This window comes from Marmota monax, unplaced genomic scaffold (assembly GCF_021218885.2).
Source record: "Marmota monax isolate L192 unplaced genomic scaffold, Marmota_monax_Labrador192_F-V1.1 WCK01_AAM20220418_F8-fsc00007, whole genome shotgun sequence".
Taxonomy (NCBI): domain Eukaryota; kingdom Metazoa; phylum Chordata; class Mammalia; order Rodentia; family Sciuridae; genus Marmota; species Marmota monax.
In genome coordinates, this window is record NW_026692781.1 from 28,152,535 (window position 1) to 28,169,816 (window position 17,282).

The following is a 17,282-nucleotide window of genomic DNA, read 5'->3' on the forward strand; positions in this document are numbered from 1 at the left end:
ATGCTTTAGAAAATATTAGAAGAAAAAATGTACTTGCCAGGGAAAACAGAATTTTCATTCAGATATGTCAGTTCTTAGAAACTTACAGATTGCTTTTGCTTTTAGCATGAATTCTACTAACATAACTTTATATAGACTAATTACTTTTGTTGCTAAGCCAAACTTTTTTCTCTCTCTCTTGAATGAATTCAGACATATACACATATATCCAAAAGCCTCTTGAGGTAAACTTTCTCATATAGGATAAGGTATTATAATCAATATAACATTCAAAGTCCAACAGTCATTTAATAAATATAAAAATATTGATAAATTGTCCAGAATATAATAAATGCTCAACAAATATGAAAGAGTATCCAGGCATTAGCTAGAGAGTGCAAAGACAGATTCTCCTTCCCAGATTCTATAATGCTGCCTCTTGGTGTATGCACATGAAGTCTTGGTTTGCCTTCAGCAAATGCTGAGTTCAAGTTGAAGTGATGAAGGATTTGAGTCTATCCTGACACATTCTCAGTCCCTGTGGCTAACTCATTAATCTAATGGATTAATGGACAATGGATGTTTCTCAGGCTCAAACTCAAATACCCATACTCAAAGGCTAGTTCTGGCCGTGTCCCAGGATGGAAGCAAAAGTCATACCTCAGTAACGACCTTGAAATAAAATTTCTCTTGAGCTGTGGGTTTCCCATGCCTGTTAACTCTCACTTGGGAAACTTCCCCTTGAGCTTCACACCATCTGAAAGACTTTGCTTTTCATTTGATTCTTCTTCTTAGAAGCTGTGTAACTTTGGGTAAACTACTTAAGCTTGCTGAAACTCAATATATATGGGACATAGCTTCCTGAAAAATGCAATGTAACTGAATCGAGATTGCTCATGACTATTTCTGTGTAAAGAATGTAATTGCATACATTACTTAGAGACTCCACATGCTATTCTGGGCCAGAGTGTGTTCCCCATGGCAAGAGAGGACCTACAAAGTGACATCAATGGTCTTAGACCACTGCCTGCTGCACCTGGTGCTTCATGATTACTTTTATCTTTGAAATTACTAGGAAAGCTTAATACTGAGCAGGATCTCTGCCTCAGGACAGTCAATCCTTATGCTACTCAAGGTCCAAGGTCTTTCTGCCAAAAGAGCAGAGCTGAGATTTCTGTTATTACACCGATTTGTGAGGCATGCATAGTTCACCAGATCCTTGTATGGTAAAAAGCACCAAATTTAGCACATATGATAGTCAGAGTAAAGAAAACAATGACTTGGTAAATAAATAGATGTCCCTAGTCTAGATTCCTTTTTCTTTAAACCACCAGCCTTAGCAAGCTGTTGCTCATATAATTATACTCTATAGATAACCTGCTAAAATCTGGCAACCAAGTTAACACTTACTGGTCTGTGGACTCTTCTAGATGGATTATCTAACTTGTGAAAGAGAATTACAAGTACCTTGACTCTGTGTTTTTCTCCTGCCTTCTCTAACACCTCAGGACAAAGGCATTGGCATTTTTTTGCAGATGCTGACATTGTACTTCATAGAAACACTGAGACCATATAGTAATGTATCTTAAATAAATATCTAAGTATCTTAAGCTAGAAATAAAACTGTCTGAAATAACTGGAAAAAATCAGAAATTAGTCAGAAGAAGATATTATGGCCTTTAAAAAATACACATACAAAAGTGTTAGTACTTACAGGTGAAGCAGCAAATGCTCTGAAACTGACAGCGAGGATTCCATCAGACCACTCATGGGACACTAAATCAAACTGTCCATACAGCTGACCCATGGTGACAGATTTAGGATTTAAAACAGTTATTTGAACCTTGTTTTCTTCCATTAGCCCCTTAATACAAAAAATCAATATTTATTTATTTTGAAGAATACTGTCTTATTCATAGAAAAATTCTAAGAAATCTACAAATAAACTTATCCGAGATGAGGAGTGAATTTAACAAGGTTTTAGTAAACAAGGTCAAGGTATAAAAATCAATTATACTATCTTTATAATGGCAATGAATTATTGAAATATAAAAATTTTAAGTCCCATTTGTAATAGTATTTAAAAGTTCAAAAATACATAGAAGGAAATTAGTAAATGTTGTACAAGATCTAAAACTACGAAACAGGAGTTAGTTGGTAAGTTTTTTTGTAAAGAGTTACATAATAAATTTTACAGGCTTTCCAGGTTTCATATTTTCTTTTTCTTTTTTTGTGTGTGTGTCTTAATAGATTAAAAAAAAAAAACATTAACACCACTCCAAGTTTACTGACATTACAAAAATAAGCATAGGGCAGAATTTAGCCCCTGGATTGTAACTTGCTGACTCTTACTACAAAGAGAAACTCTCTTGTTCTCTGAGAGAAAATAAAAAGATGTAAAGATACAGAAATATGTACTTCTTGTGGTGTGTAAAACTTTCTCTTATTATTAACATCTTACATTGGTGTGGTACAGTGTTAAAATTCATGAATTTATACTTACATATTATTATTTTTATTAATCCCATTTTTAAAATTTTTTGTTTTAATTACTTATACACAACAGTAGTATTCTATGCATTATTAACTAATGTCTTTAATTTTAAGATTTATTCTTTGTGTTGTATAATTCTATGGGTTTTAATATAACCATAATGTCTTTTAGCCACCATTATAGTATTATATAGAATAATTTCACTATCCTAAAATTCCCTGAGCTCCACTTATTTACAATAATTTTTTATATATGAAACAACATGGCAAGTTCAGTTTTACCCAATATAGCCAGAAGTTGGGACACAAACTACCAAATTTTGTGGAAACTACCAAGAGGATGCAGACCTACTAATCTTAAATGAGAAAACAAGCTCAAGTTCTTTGCTTTTTCCTCTGTGCCCAGGAAGTGTTTAACAATGTAACTTCCTAAATTCAGAACTATTTGAAAGTTCTATAATTTCTCATTTTAAATTAACATGTATTAACTATACAAATCAATGGGTTTCACTATGTCATTTCCATACACAAGTATATTGTGCTTTGGTCATGTCCACCCTTCTTTATACCTTTTTTAATAGCACTATCTATAGTAGCCAAAATATGGAGTCAGCCTATATGCTCATCAATAGATCAATGGTTAAAGAAAATATGATATACATATGCTTAATGTGGTATTAGCTGTGAAGAAGTAAATTATGTCATTTGTAGGAAAATGGATGGAAATGGAGGATATCATGTTAAGCAAAATAAGCCAGACACAGAAAGACAAATGTGCCATGTTTTCTTTCATATGTGGAAACAAACAAAAGACCTGAATGTAAAAGAGAGATATGATTAGGGAAGGGAACTGGAGGAGAGGGGAAAGAGGGGGCTATAAAGGTTAGAAGAAAAGGTGGATATGATCAAAGCCATTGTATATGCATGTATGAAAATGTCACAATGAAATCCATTAAGTTGTACATTAATATACATTATTCATTACAATAATAAAAATCTGAAAAATAGGAATTTTGTATGCACAAGTGTATATGTCATATATATACACACATATATACTCCCTTTGTTAAATTAATTTCACCAGCAGCCCTATCAGAAGTTTTCATTACAAATCTAACTTTCTAGAAAATAAAAATTCTCTTAAAACAATTAAAGGAAAACCTTTATATTTTTCTGTTTTTTAGGCTCTTTTCTACAATTAACATGTATTATCTTACAATTAAAAAATAAACAAAAGTTTAAAAGGTAATTTTGTGGGGCTGGGGCTGGGCCTCAGAGGTAGCGCACTTGCCTGGCATGGGTGAGGCACTGGGTTCGATTCTCAGCACCAAATATTAATAAATAAAATAAAGGTCTATCAACAACCAAAAAAATAAAATAAAAGGCAAATTTGTGGCATACTCTTTATAGGATGAACTTCCTACTTGCTTCACTTTACTTTTCTAATTTTATTTTCTCTTTGACTCATTTTCCTTATGATTTTAAGCTGTATGTGGAGAGTATCTTTTAAAATGATTTAAGCTTATTGTAAGTAAATTAATGCATTAATAACACATACCTTCTCACATATGTCATTCAGTGCCCCAGCTAAGACACGGTATGCACTAGTTTTTCCTCCAAATGGTTCTCCAACAATCATAAAACCATGTCGTACAATCATCATTTCATATATTTGCAGAATCTTCTCAGAAAAGAAGTCAGTCATTTGTAAATTCATGGAGGCACAATTATCTTGAATAGCTGCCAGCAAATCATTATAATCTGGTTTTGGTAATTTCACACCAGGAAACAAATCTGAAGTAATTCCCTGGTGACAGATGATTTGGAAAATTTATATTTTAGACATTTATATTAAATATACATAAGTAAATCATGTATATTAGTTAAAATATGAATATAATACATATTTAGTTTAGTGGAAAAAGATCTTTTAAGTAAAAATAGTTCAAAGTTGCGTGTTTTTTTCTAAAAATTTTATATCTTTAGGTTTTATATATTTTTTTTAGTTGTTGATGGACCTTTATTTTATTCATTTATTTATATGTGGTGCTGAGAATTGAACCCAGTGCCTAACACATGTGAAACAAGCACTCTATTACTGAGCCACAACACCAGCCCGAGGTTTATATTTAAGTTTTACAATGTTTTAAGTTTATTATGAAGACTGCCATATTGGTAAAAAGTAATAAATATACCAATAGAACAGAAAAAGAAGTCCAGAAATAGATTCACACATACATAAACAACTGATTCTCAACAAAGATACAAAGGCAATTCATTAGAGAAGAATCTTTTCAACAAAGGGTATGAGAACAACTAGTTATGTCAAAATAATTAACTTTAATCCATATCTCATACATATATAAAAATTAGTTCAGAAGTATTTTACAGAATGCATTGTGTAGGCATCACTTATTCTCTTGAAGTTGTAGATTGAGAAGTGTCCTCCCCAAATTTCAGGTTCACTGAGAACCTCAAAATGTGACCTTATGTGAAAATGGGGTCTTGCAGACAAAATTAGGATTATATCATACTGGCTTAGGGAATCCCCTAAATCCAGTGAGTGGCATCTACATGAGAGAAAGGAGAGAGAGGTTCAGATGTGGGGAAGAAAGTCATGTAAATATAGAGGTAGAGCCTAGAGGGAAGCAATCACAAGCCAGGAAACATGAAGGGTTACAGGGGGCTGCCAGAGGCAAGGAAGAGCTCTTCTCTGAGCCTTCAACAGGAGCATGGCCTCCCAACACCTTGATTTTAGATCTAGCCTTCGAAACTTCAAGAGAATAAGTGATGCCTTATGCTTCAAGTTTGTGTTTGGTTGTTTGTCATGGAAACCCTGGGAAATGAATACAATCACATAATGTATGATTAGAAAGAATTACAGTTTTATGTTGTATATATTCATAGATAGTTTTAATTACAAGGTCTAAGAAACTTATTTTTTATAAACTGATAAGGTTATTGTATCACAACTCATGTGAGAAATATGACTATTCTTTTTACTTTGAAGGTAAAATTGAAATTTCAGTGGTATTTAATGCGAAAGCATATGCACTATGCTATTTATGAGATAGCAGTTTAATTGCCCCTACATTTATTTAGATACTATTATGAAAAAAAAAATTCATCCCAGTTCATCAGAGCAATAAATTTCCTTGGGGGAAAAATGACAACACAGCAAAGTGTTAAGAGTGCACTGCAGCCTGACTGTGGTAAGAATCCCTGTTCCTCAAGTACTTGCCATAAATACAAGTTACTTATCATCACTGTGCCTCAGTTACATCACCTATACAACAGGGCTCATGATAGCACTTGCCCTCTTGAGTCACTGTAGCATTAAAATAATTACACTTTGTAAAGCACTTAAAATAGTACCTGGTTCAGGCTGGGACTATACTCAGTGGTAGAGTACATACGAGCATGTGGGAGGCCTAGGCTTTATTCTCAGCATCACACGCACATATATACACAAATAGTACCTGCTCTATATTAGGGCCATAGTGTTTGCTAAATAAAAAGATAGAAATCTTTTCACATTGTTCAGCTGGTTATACATCACCTGAAAGAAGCAGAATCTTTTTGGTATTCAGTACCTTCCAACCCAAACTCCTCATGTTCCTGCCAGTTATAGAATTGGGAATGTATGGAGGTGTCCTTCTGCTTGTCACTATGAGATAAGTCTATAGAGATCTGAGGGGTAATGTCTTGCAGTGCTTGGAATGTCAAGTATATTCCATTTGAGAAACATGCTTAATACATGTTTCCTGAACGAATGAACAATAGCATAAGAATACACTTAGTGAGGTGTTATTTCCACATTCTGAAAATAAATATATCTTTGTTCTTGGAAAATCTGTACAATGCACCAGTACCAAGGAAACTGAGGAAGAACTTAAGGAAGGAAATTTGAAATATTTTCTTATTGATTTGTTTCATAAAATATTCGTACCACCAACTCTAAATACTAAGGAAAGTTCCTCTCAGAAAATTTTGAAACATAATGCCATGCATAGCTAATGACACTGGGCCCCACGAGTGGCAGCATCTCTTCTCCCCTTCTCCATGAAAGCCATAGTATCTTCAGACTTTACATGCTGAAAGCTAAATGTCTGTCCTGCAAGTAGTGCAAGACAGGACATCTAACTTATAAGCAGCCCACTGCTCCCTTGATTATTCTACCAGAAATGGGAAAGAGAAAAAGGATGACACCAAACAATATTAGGGAAATATAACCTTATCTTTAATCATCTAATACTTCCTCCTCTCAGTTGCTCATCATTTGATCTTAAAATATAGGATGATTATCAAACTTGGTTCTTTTTTAAAATAATCTGGAAAAAATTCATAAAAGTCATCTCATTCTTTTAAAAAATTAAGCTTATTTGTTTTATTTCTTCAGTCACTAACTGAATGAATATTTACTGAGTGTCTATTCTGTGCTTAGAATTCAGTGATGTATTAGGCAAATTACTCTTCTTCACAGAGTCTGAGCCTACATTCTTGTGGAATTTATAAGGAAACATTTTTAAAATTTTGCTTGCTCATTATATTCTGTTGTGGAAAAAAAGTACTATTTAAAAAAAATATCAAGTTGCTGAAAGTTGTCCAAAGCAACAAAGCTAGTGAAAATATCTCAAGTAAAATAAGGAATGATCTACATTTCTCTATAACATGTCATTGCATTTTATAGTGGAATTTTCTTCCAAGGACTTTACAAATTTAGACTTTTGATAAATAGTACATTATTATAAGAGTTTTGACACATAGGAATAATAATTGTTCTTACCTCAAAGAGTGGTAAATCATGAGACAAAAATTTGGGCAGATTTACATCAATAATAGATCTAAGCAGCAAAATTTCTTCATTTTCATTTGGATATTTCAGCTAAAAGAAAAGATATTTATGAAGATATCTGCATCTGCTAAATACACTCTTTTGGTGTTCATACACATGCAAATACACAGGCCCTATGCACAATTTAAGCAAATGCAAAAAGGTTACTTTCATTTGTTTTGATATTGTTGGATTAATTATGTATGCCAACATTTCTGTTTGTTAAATGTTTTACTAGTGTATTTAAAAAACCTAGGTTTAACTAGATTTTCAGACATACTAGGTAAAAAGCCATTGGCCATGAATTCAATATAATTCTGGAGTCACCATTACCTATATATTAGGTAGAGCTCACTTTTAAGACAGGCAGTAGGTGAAAATCACTACAAGTGGGCATTTTGGAAAAAAGTAATGTATTTAAATTTAAAACATATAAATACTCAATCATTTCTCATATTTTGATGCCAGGATGTTTTTTCTGAATTTAGAGTTCTGCATCCTTTTAAAAAAATGTTTTTTTAGTTATACATGACAATAGAATATATTTTGACATCATACATAACATGAAGTATAACTTTCCATTCTTATGTTTATACATGATGTGGAGTTATACATTGTATATTAATATATGAACATAAGAAAGTTATTTCCAATTCATTCTACTGTCTTTTGTATTCCCATGTCCTCTTCCTTCCCCTCCTTCCTCTCATCCAATCTGGTGAACCTCCACTCCTCCCTCCCTCCCACCTATTGTGAGTCAGCATCTGCATATAAGAGAACATTTGGCCTTTGGTTTTTTTGGAACTGTCTTATTTCACTTAGCATGATAGTCTTCAGTTCCATCCATTTACCAGCAAATGCTATATTTTCATTCTTCTTTAGGGCTGAGTAATATTACATTGTGGATGTGTATCACATTTTCTTTATCCATTGGTTCCATAGCTTAGCTATTGTGAATAGAGCTGCTATGAATATTGATGTGGTCACATCACTATTGTATGTTGATTTTTAAGTCCTTTGGGTATAAGCTGAGGAGTAGGATAACTGGGTCAAATGGTGGTTCCATTCCAAGTTTTCTGAGGAATCTTCATACTGCTTTCCAGAGTGGTTGCACCAATTTTGCAGTCCTACCAGCAATGTATAAGTACACCTTTTTCCCCACATTCTCACCAACATTTATTTTTATTGTATTCTTGTTAACTGCCATTCTGACTAGAGTGACATGAAATCTTAGTGTTGTTTTAATTTGTATTTCTCTAATTGCTAGTGACGTTGAACATTTTTTCATATATTTAACCATTTGCATTTCTTCTTCTGTGAAGTGTCTTTTCAGTTCCTTTGCCCATTTAACGATTGGGTTATTCTTTTTTTTCCCTTTGTATTTTTTGAGTTCTTTATATATTATAGAGATTAATGTCCTATCTGAGGTCTGCACCCTTTTTTATTTATTGCAAAAAATTGTATCAGTAAAGTATCATCTATTCCATTCAATTTTGTCATTCATTTTTTTGAAGGGGATAATGGTCTTCAAAGATACTTACTTGTATAACAATTTAAGTGTGTCATCCTTATAAATTTCCAAGCCCTTCAGTTTTACAAATTTTTCTCATCCACATCCAATTTAAAGTCAATTTTTTTTTTAGCATTTCACCTTTACTGAATCTTTCTTAAACAATAATCTCAGCTTTCATAGAAAGGAAACTTTTCTTCTTTTCATGTTTATATATATCATTGGTTTCTCCACCATGCAATTAAATGACATAATAATATGTTCCAATTGGCTTTAAAGATACAAAGCCAGCAAACCGACTCTGGGTAAGGAATGAGGTAAGCTTTTCTGACAGAAGTGGAAGTGGGAGGGCAGAGAAGTGCAATGCTGCTAGCTGTAGCTCACTGTGCCACATGTGTCAGCCCATAGAGAACGTGGAGATGGCTGGGTAAGGTACTCAGCTGAGGGTGTTTAAGAAAATTTACATTTACTCCAAACCATCTACCCAAAGTTAACTAAGAATCTGACTGAACTCTGAACTTTTTACTCATGCCTATGATAGCACTCACATAATTAACAGAAATCTAACTCCAGAATTATTTATTCCCAACTCTGATACCATCTCACTCCAAAATTTCTCTGGCCATCATGCTTTTCTTTCTAGAACCCTCTCCTTTTTCTCTAAAATCTTTATACCAAATAAATGCCTTGTTCTTACTACAGTGGCTTCAATCTTACAAAGTCAAGGCTGTCTGGCTGTCAGGTTCAGCCACCTCTGAATCTCTAGAGCTCCTATTGCCAAAACAAATCCTGGCCATCTGGGTTTTGTCTTTGCTCAATCTAACCAAAAATAAATTATGAAGTGTCAGAAGCCTGTTTTGTTATTTGAGATACTATTATTTTGAAGCAAATGTTTATTTAACTTGTCTCTTTATATAATAGAAACAAACTTCAAAATATTCAAGCCAAAACATTCAACAATTCTAAATTAGCTTCTACAAAGAATGATAGGATTCATTTTCAGGATTCATTTGCAGCCTAACTCTAATAGCTCAATTCCACAGTCAAGATTTCAGTGATGATACACACTAACAATGCATTATCTCTCCTATTATCTGACCGGATTGTAATACTGACATGCCAGGTTAATACAAATTGTTGCTCCTAGGCACTTTTGTTTATTGCAAAAAAACAAAGACTTGAAGTTATGTTAGGCTAATGTGAAATGGAATATCACCACTATATATCAGCATTCTCAATAACATTATTATAGAAGATAAAATGCATGCCATTGCTCTTAATCACATAGGATAGATTTTAAAATCTATATCTTTTTCAAATCATGAACAGGAAAATTCTGTAAACTCCAAGGTCACATTGCATATTTTGCTCCTAACTATAGCTCTATCTTGCCTTCCTAAAGAACTAACTAATGTACATTTATATTTCATGATCCCACAAAATACTTCTAATCAAGTCTTAAAGTATTTGGGTTTTTCATATATATATAAATGTGTATCTGTGTATATATATTTGTGTGTGTTATTTAGGCCATTTTTAAGTACAAACATTTTATTGCAAATTGATCACCACTAGTCCACAGTTGCTACAATTGGTAATTATATTAAGTGAAGGTGTTTAGGACCTTTTACATATATTTATTAATTATACATTATTTCCTTTAAAGGGGTATATGTTTTATAGACTGAAAGTCTTCAAAATATTTCTCAGCATCAAGCAATATTATTCCTTGTAGTACCCAGTTTCATATATCTAAAATTATGAAATAGAACTCAAATCCTTAAGAGTATACATTCTTAGATTTTAGAAATTATTATAAAATTATTATAAAAATTTATTTTTCATGTTTACAGAATAACAAATTATTTTAGTACAATAGTTATTTTTTCAGTTAACTCATGAAACCAATTTGTCATTGGAACTCTATGAAGACACACAAACCTCAGATTTACACATGGGAAATGTATGAGTCAGAAACACTCAAGTTTCTACCTTTAGATTCCCAGCAGCTGTCAGCACTGACTTCACAGCCCGCATTCCATAGTCATAGTGATGTTGAGATGACAACTGCTCTGAACACAAGCGATATGTAGCCACAATTTTTATTGACAGTGGCCGAGCAGTGACAAAGCCACAGGAATACAGGACTATTTCAGCAATCATGGCATAGTCAGGGACCATCATTGCTACTGTCCGGAAGAGAGCCTATGGATGCATACAAAAGGTGCTTTGAAACAAAAAGATCATTAAGATACTCTTTATTTTATACCATATACAACTTTATAGTTTTTATGCAACAATTTAATGTTTATTCAACAATAAATAATACTTATTAAACAAGTATTAAATGACAATGCTCAAATCATACGTTTTTAAAAATTGGCTTCCTAGTTTTGGCTATAATAATAAATATATCATTAACTATATAAATTTTTTCTATCTTAAATGTTAAGTATCAATTATGTTATATTATTTGTGGGAAACAACATATCATAGGGAAAAGAAGATAAGATTTGGCCAGGATGTCCAAAAGCTGGGCTTCTCATCTGGTCTGGTGAGAAAGTGCCTACTGTTGGGAGATGGGGCTTCAAGCAAGGTTATCTAGGGACCTAATTAATTTTACAACCTGGGGCTAATCAAATAACCCCTAATAACAAGACTGTGTTAGATAAATGACATATTTTGGGAAATTCTGAACCTTTTTGTGTCTGTAGTAATGCTGTGCTTTCTGCAAACATAAGAATGGAAGAAAATTAGAGTTAAGTCATAGATGACTATTATAAGAGATAAATCAATTTTTCAAATTATAAAGGTAATTTATTCCCACAGTGTTTTAAATATTGTGGGCAAATAAATGTCATGTATGGTAAGTAAACAGAAAGCTCAATAGATATTTAAAGAATAAATATGAAAATTTAAGTTTCAGTAACCCATGTATTAAAACATGACTTTCTTGTACTAAACAGAAAAGAAAAATAATATTCTTGAGGGGATAAAAAGCACCTATAATGAATGGTAATAGTGAATGGCAACTGTATTCATATATTTTGTAAATATCTTATCTTCAGAAATTAATTGAATTACCAAAACACAAGGTAGATAAAAATAAATATGAACATCTTGCATAAGTGCTCTATTATGACACTTACACATCTGAGAACAAATAAAAGATTTGTATCAAGCAAGCCCCTTTCAATAGATTTTGTAAGCTGCTAGTCAGAGGCCTTAGTACTGACTTTATCAATAAGGTTAGCATTAGAGGATGGAAAAAAAATTGTCAAAAATATAGTTTTGAGCAAGTAACTTTAGAGAATCTTAAGTGTTCTAACTACTACATATATGACAGGAAAAAAAAAAAAGAATGAAGGAGAATAATCCAGATGGCACCTCTTTAAAAGTGTAAGTTCTTAACAACTACTTTTGAATAAAAGGGAATGAATTCACAAATCAGTCAGTCAGTCTTTGGCTATGTTAGGGTGACACAGTCTTTCTACAATGGTACAAATGGCTATTCGAGTTTGGCATCAACACCCAGTACTGTGTTGTAAGTTTTCCTCTGACCACGCAAGGTATTTCTCCAATTCCTATTCATGTTCTCCTAGCACAGTAGCAATATGGTTGTAAAACACTATGAAACAGACACATTGGTACAAAAGAACTAAAAAAAAAAGTGAGTAAAGATACTTTAAGAGCTTATCATGATATTCCATTTATTAGGAGACCTCCACCAAATATTTAACATTGGTACTTACTTGTCACAGAGAAAAGCATGCTGATCAAAACAGTTTTAGGCCTAATTCAGTTTGAGCAAGTCCTTAGAAAGAAATAGTTAGAAGTTATTGTGTAATGGCACTCTCTCCTTCACCAATGCGTCTTAATTAAACTTCTCTAGAGATTCTCATCACAAGTGTTCTTATTAACAAAATATCAGTCAAGATGTCTGCAGAAGGACTCCAAAACAAGCTATATGACATACTGACCTAACATAGTTTGGTTTTGGATGTGTCAGAAATAATTTGTTAGTGATAGCGGTAAATTTGAAGCAAATTTAGCACTTCGGAGGGAAAAAAAAAAACTAAATTGGATTCTAGCTTAGCTAATGGCATAACTTCTTGAGTAAAAAAAAAGAAAGGAAAAAAGGAAGAGAAAGACATAGATACTGGTACCATTCTAGGACTTGAATAAATCCGAGCACATGTAACCAATGTGAGCATAGCCCTTCATGTTTATCTCAGTAGAAATTAGTGATATTTATGGAAGAAGGCTGTTACATAAAATACTACTTCCTGGATTATGCTGTCAAAGGCCTGTGAATTGGTGCAATTAAAAAAAAAAAAAAAAAAAAAAAAAACTTCAAGCAACTGATGCAGGACAGAAGAGGCTGGACACCAGAGGAATTAGCAGGAAGCAGGTTTGTTGGCTGCAGCTAGTCTAAAGGGGATTTCTGCCTAAAACAAATTCTTTCTCTGAACACCAAGTCTAGCAATTCTTTAAACTTTATACCCTATGGTGGGAAGAGCTTAGAGGTTTATAACTTTTTTCAGAAGTTTACATAGAAGTATAGAAGCAATTTTTTTTTCCTGGAGTTCTTAGAAGGTGTCTATTGTCCCATTTCTTAGAACAATCAGGGGAGATTTTACAGGTTATACCACAAAAGCAGAGTATATCCATCAAGTCTGCAGTTAAATTTAGTTTTTGCAAGATAGAGCAGAGCAATGGGAAATAGGGTGTCTAACCACATTGAGCCCTTCTGTAAAGATATTGACTGATATTTTGTTAACAAGAACAACTGTGGTGAGGGTCTCTAGAGAAGCTTAATTAAGATGCATTGGTGGAGGACAGGGTGCCACTATGAAGTAACTTCTATTTCTTTCTAAGGCTTGGAAAATAAATTTCAAAATTACCTTGACCTGTTCAGGAATGAGTTTGATTTTAGTTGAGTGAAATGGGAAATTCAGGATTTACAGTACTACTAGGATGTCTCATTCCACATGCTCTCTGGAAAGCTAGGTATCAGTTTATTGGCTTCTGGGACATGAGATCTAGAACATGCCCATTTTACCATGGCTTCTACCATTGACTCTTCTGAAAGGATCATTAAATATTGATTCCTCAGAATAGCTTCAATCTAAAATATAGCTTCTCTAAAGTAGAGTTGTGCTTAAGAATTTGCTCTTTAAGGAAGGTTTTATCTAGATGTAACAAGTGTCAAAATGAATGTGGCATATACACATTGGAATTTTACTCAGCAATAAAAGAGAATAACATCATGGCATTTGCTGGTAAATGGATGGCATTGAAGAAGGTAATGCTAAGTGAAGTTAGCCAATTCCCCAAAAAACAAATGCCGAATGTTTTCTCTGATATAAGGAGGCTGACTCATAGTGGGGTAGGGAGGGGGAGCATGAGAGGAATAGATGAACTCTAGATAGGGAGAGAGGTGAGAGGGAAAGGGAGGGGGCAGGGGATTAGCAAGGATGGTGGAATGTGATGGACATCATTATCCAAAGTACATGTATGAAGACACGAATTGGGTGTCAACATACTTTACATACAGATATAAAAAATTTTGCTCTATATGTGTAATAAGAATTGTAATGTATTCTACTGTTGTGTATTTAAAAAATAAAATCAATTAAAAAATCCGCCTTTCCATGAACTTTAGACATTGTTGGAGAAATATAGCGTGTGTGTATGAAAAGACACACTTGGCTATGACTTTCACCAGAAATAGTGACCTGCTATGTAAGATATCATAGAAGCTCATTAAACTGAGATTTCCTCAAAAAAAAAGTGTCAAAATGAGACTCTTTTTGCATGAAATAATACTTATCAGTTACCAAAGTACATCTTACCTGCCCTTCCAACCCTTGAAACTTCTCATCTCACAATTTTGTAGATTATATTTGAAAGAGAAGGTAAAGAAGGAAGGATCTATGAAAATATTTCCTTTGAAAGGAGCTGCTGTTATGTTGTGAATCCCCATAACCCCCTTCCCATCCCTAAGTCTAGTGAGAGTTTGGGAGGTATCACTGCATTTGGAGGGATATGGATTAATGCTTGGCTTATGTTTGAGAAAGTTAAAGTGGGCTGTGGCAGCAGGATCAATACCCAGAATTTGCTGAGACAAAGATACATGAGGTGCATGCAACTTAAAAAAAAGCGGGGGGGGGGGGGGGGGAGAGCCAGGCTGGTGCTGTTGAAGTCCTGCCCAATATACCTTCTGGCAGACTGAGAACTCTCCAACAGTGAAGTGTTTTTTATGAAATTGGCCACCAGAGATCTAGACAGAGGGAAGAGACTGACAACTGGTTACAAGTTAAGAGTTCCAGTAGAGGAATACCCAGAGAAGCCATGGACATGCATATGACAGTATTCAGCCACAAACCTCTGCCAGGTCCAGGGACTTCATCCTGATGGTCATATTTGAACTGTAGTATGTTAAGTAGTTCACTGTTAGATTAAAGGATGAGTATAAATTAATCTAACAGGAAAAGAACACTCAAAGGCAAGAAAAGAGCATGAAGAAAGGCATTGGACATTCAGAGACTAGTGAGGCCCCATGGAACAGTCTGATGCAGGCAAATGGTAGTACATGTGCATTGGGTCCTAAGGCCAAGGCTCTCATAGATTTTACTAAGAAATTTGAACCTTATTTTTTAGGCAGGAAGGAGCTCAGCAGGTTTAAGTCTGGAAATAATATGATTATATTTCGTTTGATAGATAACAGTGACAACATAGTAATGGTGAGTTTACTGGGAAAGAAATTGGTGAAAAGAGAGCTGTCACAGGAAGATACCCAAGAGAAGACTGAGAGGGGTGAAAACAAGGTGTGGCAGCAGGCCTAGCCAGGATCAGCAGGAATTATAAGACTTTCATGAGATGGAATCCCTGGGTTTTGGTGGCTGACTGAATCATCAAACGAAGATGAGATTTCAAGGATGATTCTGGAGACTGGTAACAATAAGGCCCAGCTGGCTTTTTGTCTTTTAGTTTTTGTGGTTTTGTTTTTGTTTAAAGGAATCTATAACTCTTTCATGTCAGACTTGTTAGCTATTTCCATATATACTTGAAACAGATTTTCTGTAGCAGCTCTAATCAAAGAGAACACCATAGGAGGAACAGCAAGAGCAACAACAACATCTATCAAATTTGAGAACAACTTTTGGCTTAATATAGAAGGAAAATACCCTAAGAACCATGCAAGAATATTTTGACATTGTGTCAACTTGCACACTCAAAAATACTTGATACAAAAATACTTGGCAGCAATTTGTCATATCAAAAGTTTTTGATGGAAAAGAAAAATTGCTCATTTACTTTAAGAAGCTGCCAGTCTAAACAAGTGAATGGTGGAAGACATGGAGTGTGGTTAGAAGGCTTGGTTTGGGATCTGAAATCGACATTGCACTATTCCCCAACATTGTACACTATGCAAAATACATAATATGCAATTCACCAGAAAATATTATAAAATGGCTAAAAAATATATGAAGAAAATGTCATATTTCACTAGTAATCAAAGAAGGTATTGTTTGTGTGTGTGTGTGTGCACACTCTCAAGTGAAGCTTCTGATCTATTTTCTTAAGGCAGTGTTCTGTTTTTTAATTAAAAAATAATGCAGTATATTAATGAAAATTGAGGATTGATGTGGAAAATAAACTGTCCCAACCTCTGTTCAAAGGCAATTTAGCAGTATACTGCTCATCTCTTGCTGGAAATGTTTTAAATAGAGAAAAGCCTTAAGGAAAACTACCCACTGTGACATTATTTTTGAATGCAGGAAAACTAAAAGTAACTTAAATGTCCAACACTATTTAAAAATATAAATTTTTGGAAATTGAACCTTGTATACATATTTATTTTCTAAAGGTATACATATTTATTTTACTCAAAGCTTGATTATCTTCTAGAACAATTTTCTAAATAAAATATTGTCATGCCTGAAAGCAAATATTTTACATAAAATTCTAGGGTAGCATATTCTTTCTTTTTGCATTAACTTTGCAAATTGTGAAAAGAAAACAGATGATATCATTATATTCTTCATACCTTCAGATTATCTGGTAGTTCCGATCGCCCAGCATACCCAGGGTTCATTGTTATAAAGACAGCACACGTGGGGTCAAGTTTTAGTTCAGTTCCTTCAAACACTAGTATTTCAGCACCTGCATTAATACCTGTGGATAATCAAGCATGAAATGACTTAGCAAAAACCCATATAAATGTGGCTTATGCCATTCGTTACCTCCTATATTTCTTCTATTTTCACATAATACAATGACAGATTAGTTCATTACCTCTTTGGATAGTAAGGATTTGTTGAGCAACCACAGAAAGCACTTCCAAATCAATTCTGTTAAACTCATCAAAGCAAGCCCAGGCTCCACAAGATAACAGTCCCTGGGAGAAAAGAGTAATGAAATTTTTCAACTTTATCTGATTGAATATTACATTGAATTGTT

General features: G+C 33.7%; 1 protein-coding gene across 3 annotated transcripts in view; it reads right to left on the reverse strand.

The window, feature by feature from the left end:
• Dnah7 (dynein axonemal heavy chain 7) overlaps positions 1–17,282 on the reverse strand; it is a 345,957-nt gene that overhangs the window by 172,359 nt on the left and 156,316 nt on the right. For all 3 annotated transcript variants that reach the window (XM_046447272.2, XM_046447271.2, XM_058580336.1), the window contains 6 exons: positions 17,118–17,220; positions 16,870–16,997; positions 10,809–11,021; positions 7,259–7,357; positions 4,031–4,279; positions 1,694–1,843 (listed from right to left, as the gene is read on the reverse strand). In XM_046447272.2, coding sequence (XP_046303228.1) covers positions 1,694–1,843; positions 4,031–4,279; positions 7,259–7,357; positions 10,809–11,021; positions 16,870–16,997; positions 17,118–17,220 — 942 coding nt within the window. The remainder of the gene's footprint in view (positions 1–1,693; positions 1,844–4,030; positions 4,280–7,258; positions 7,358–10,808; positions 11,022–16,869; positions 16,998–17,117; positions 17,221–17,282) is intronic.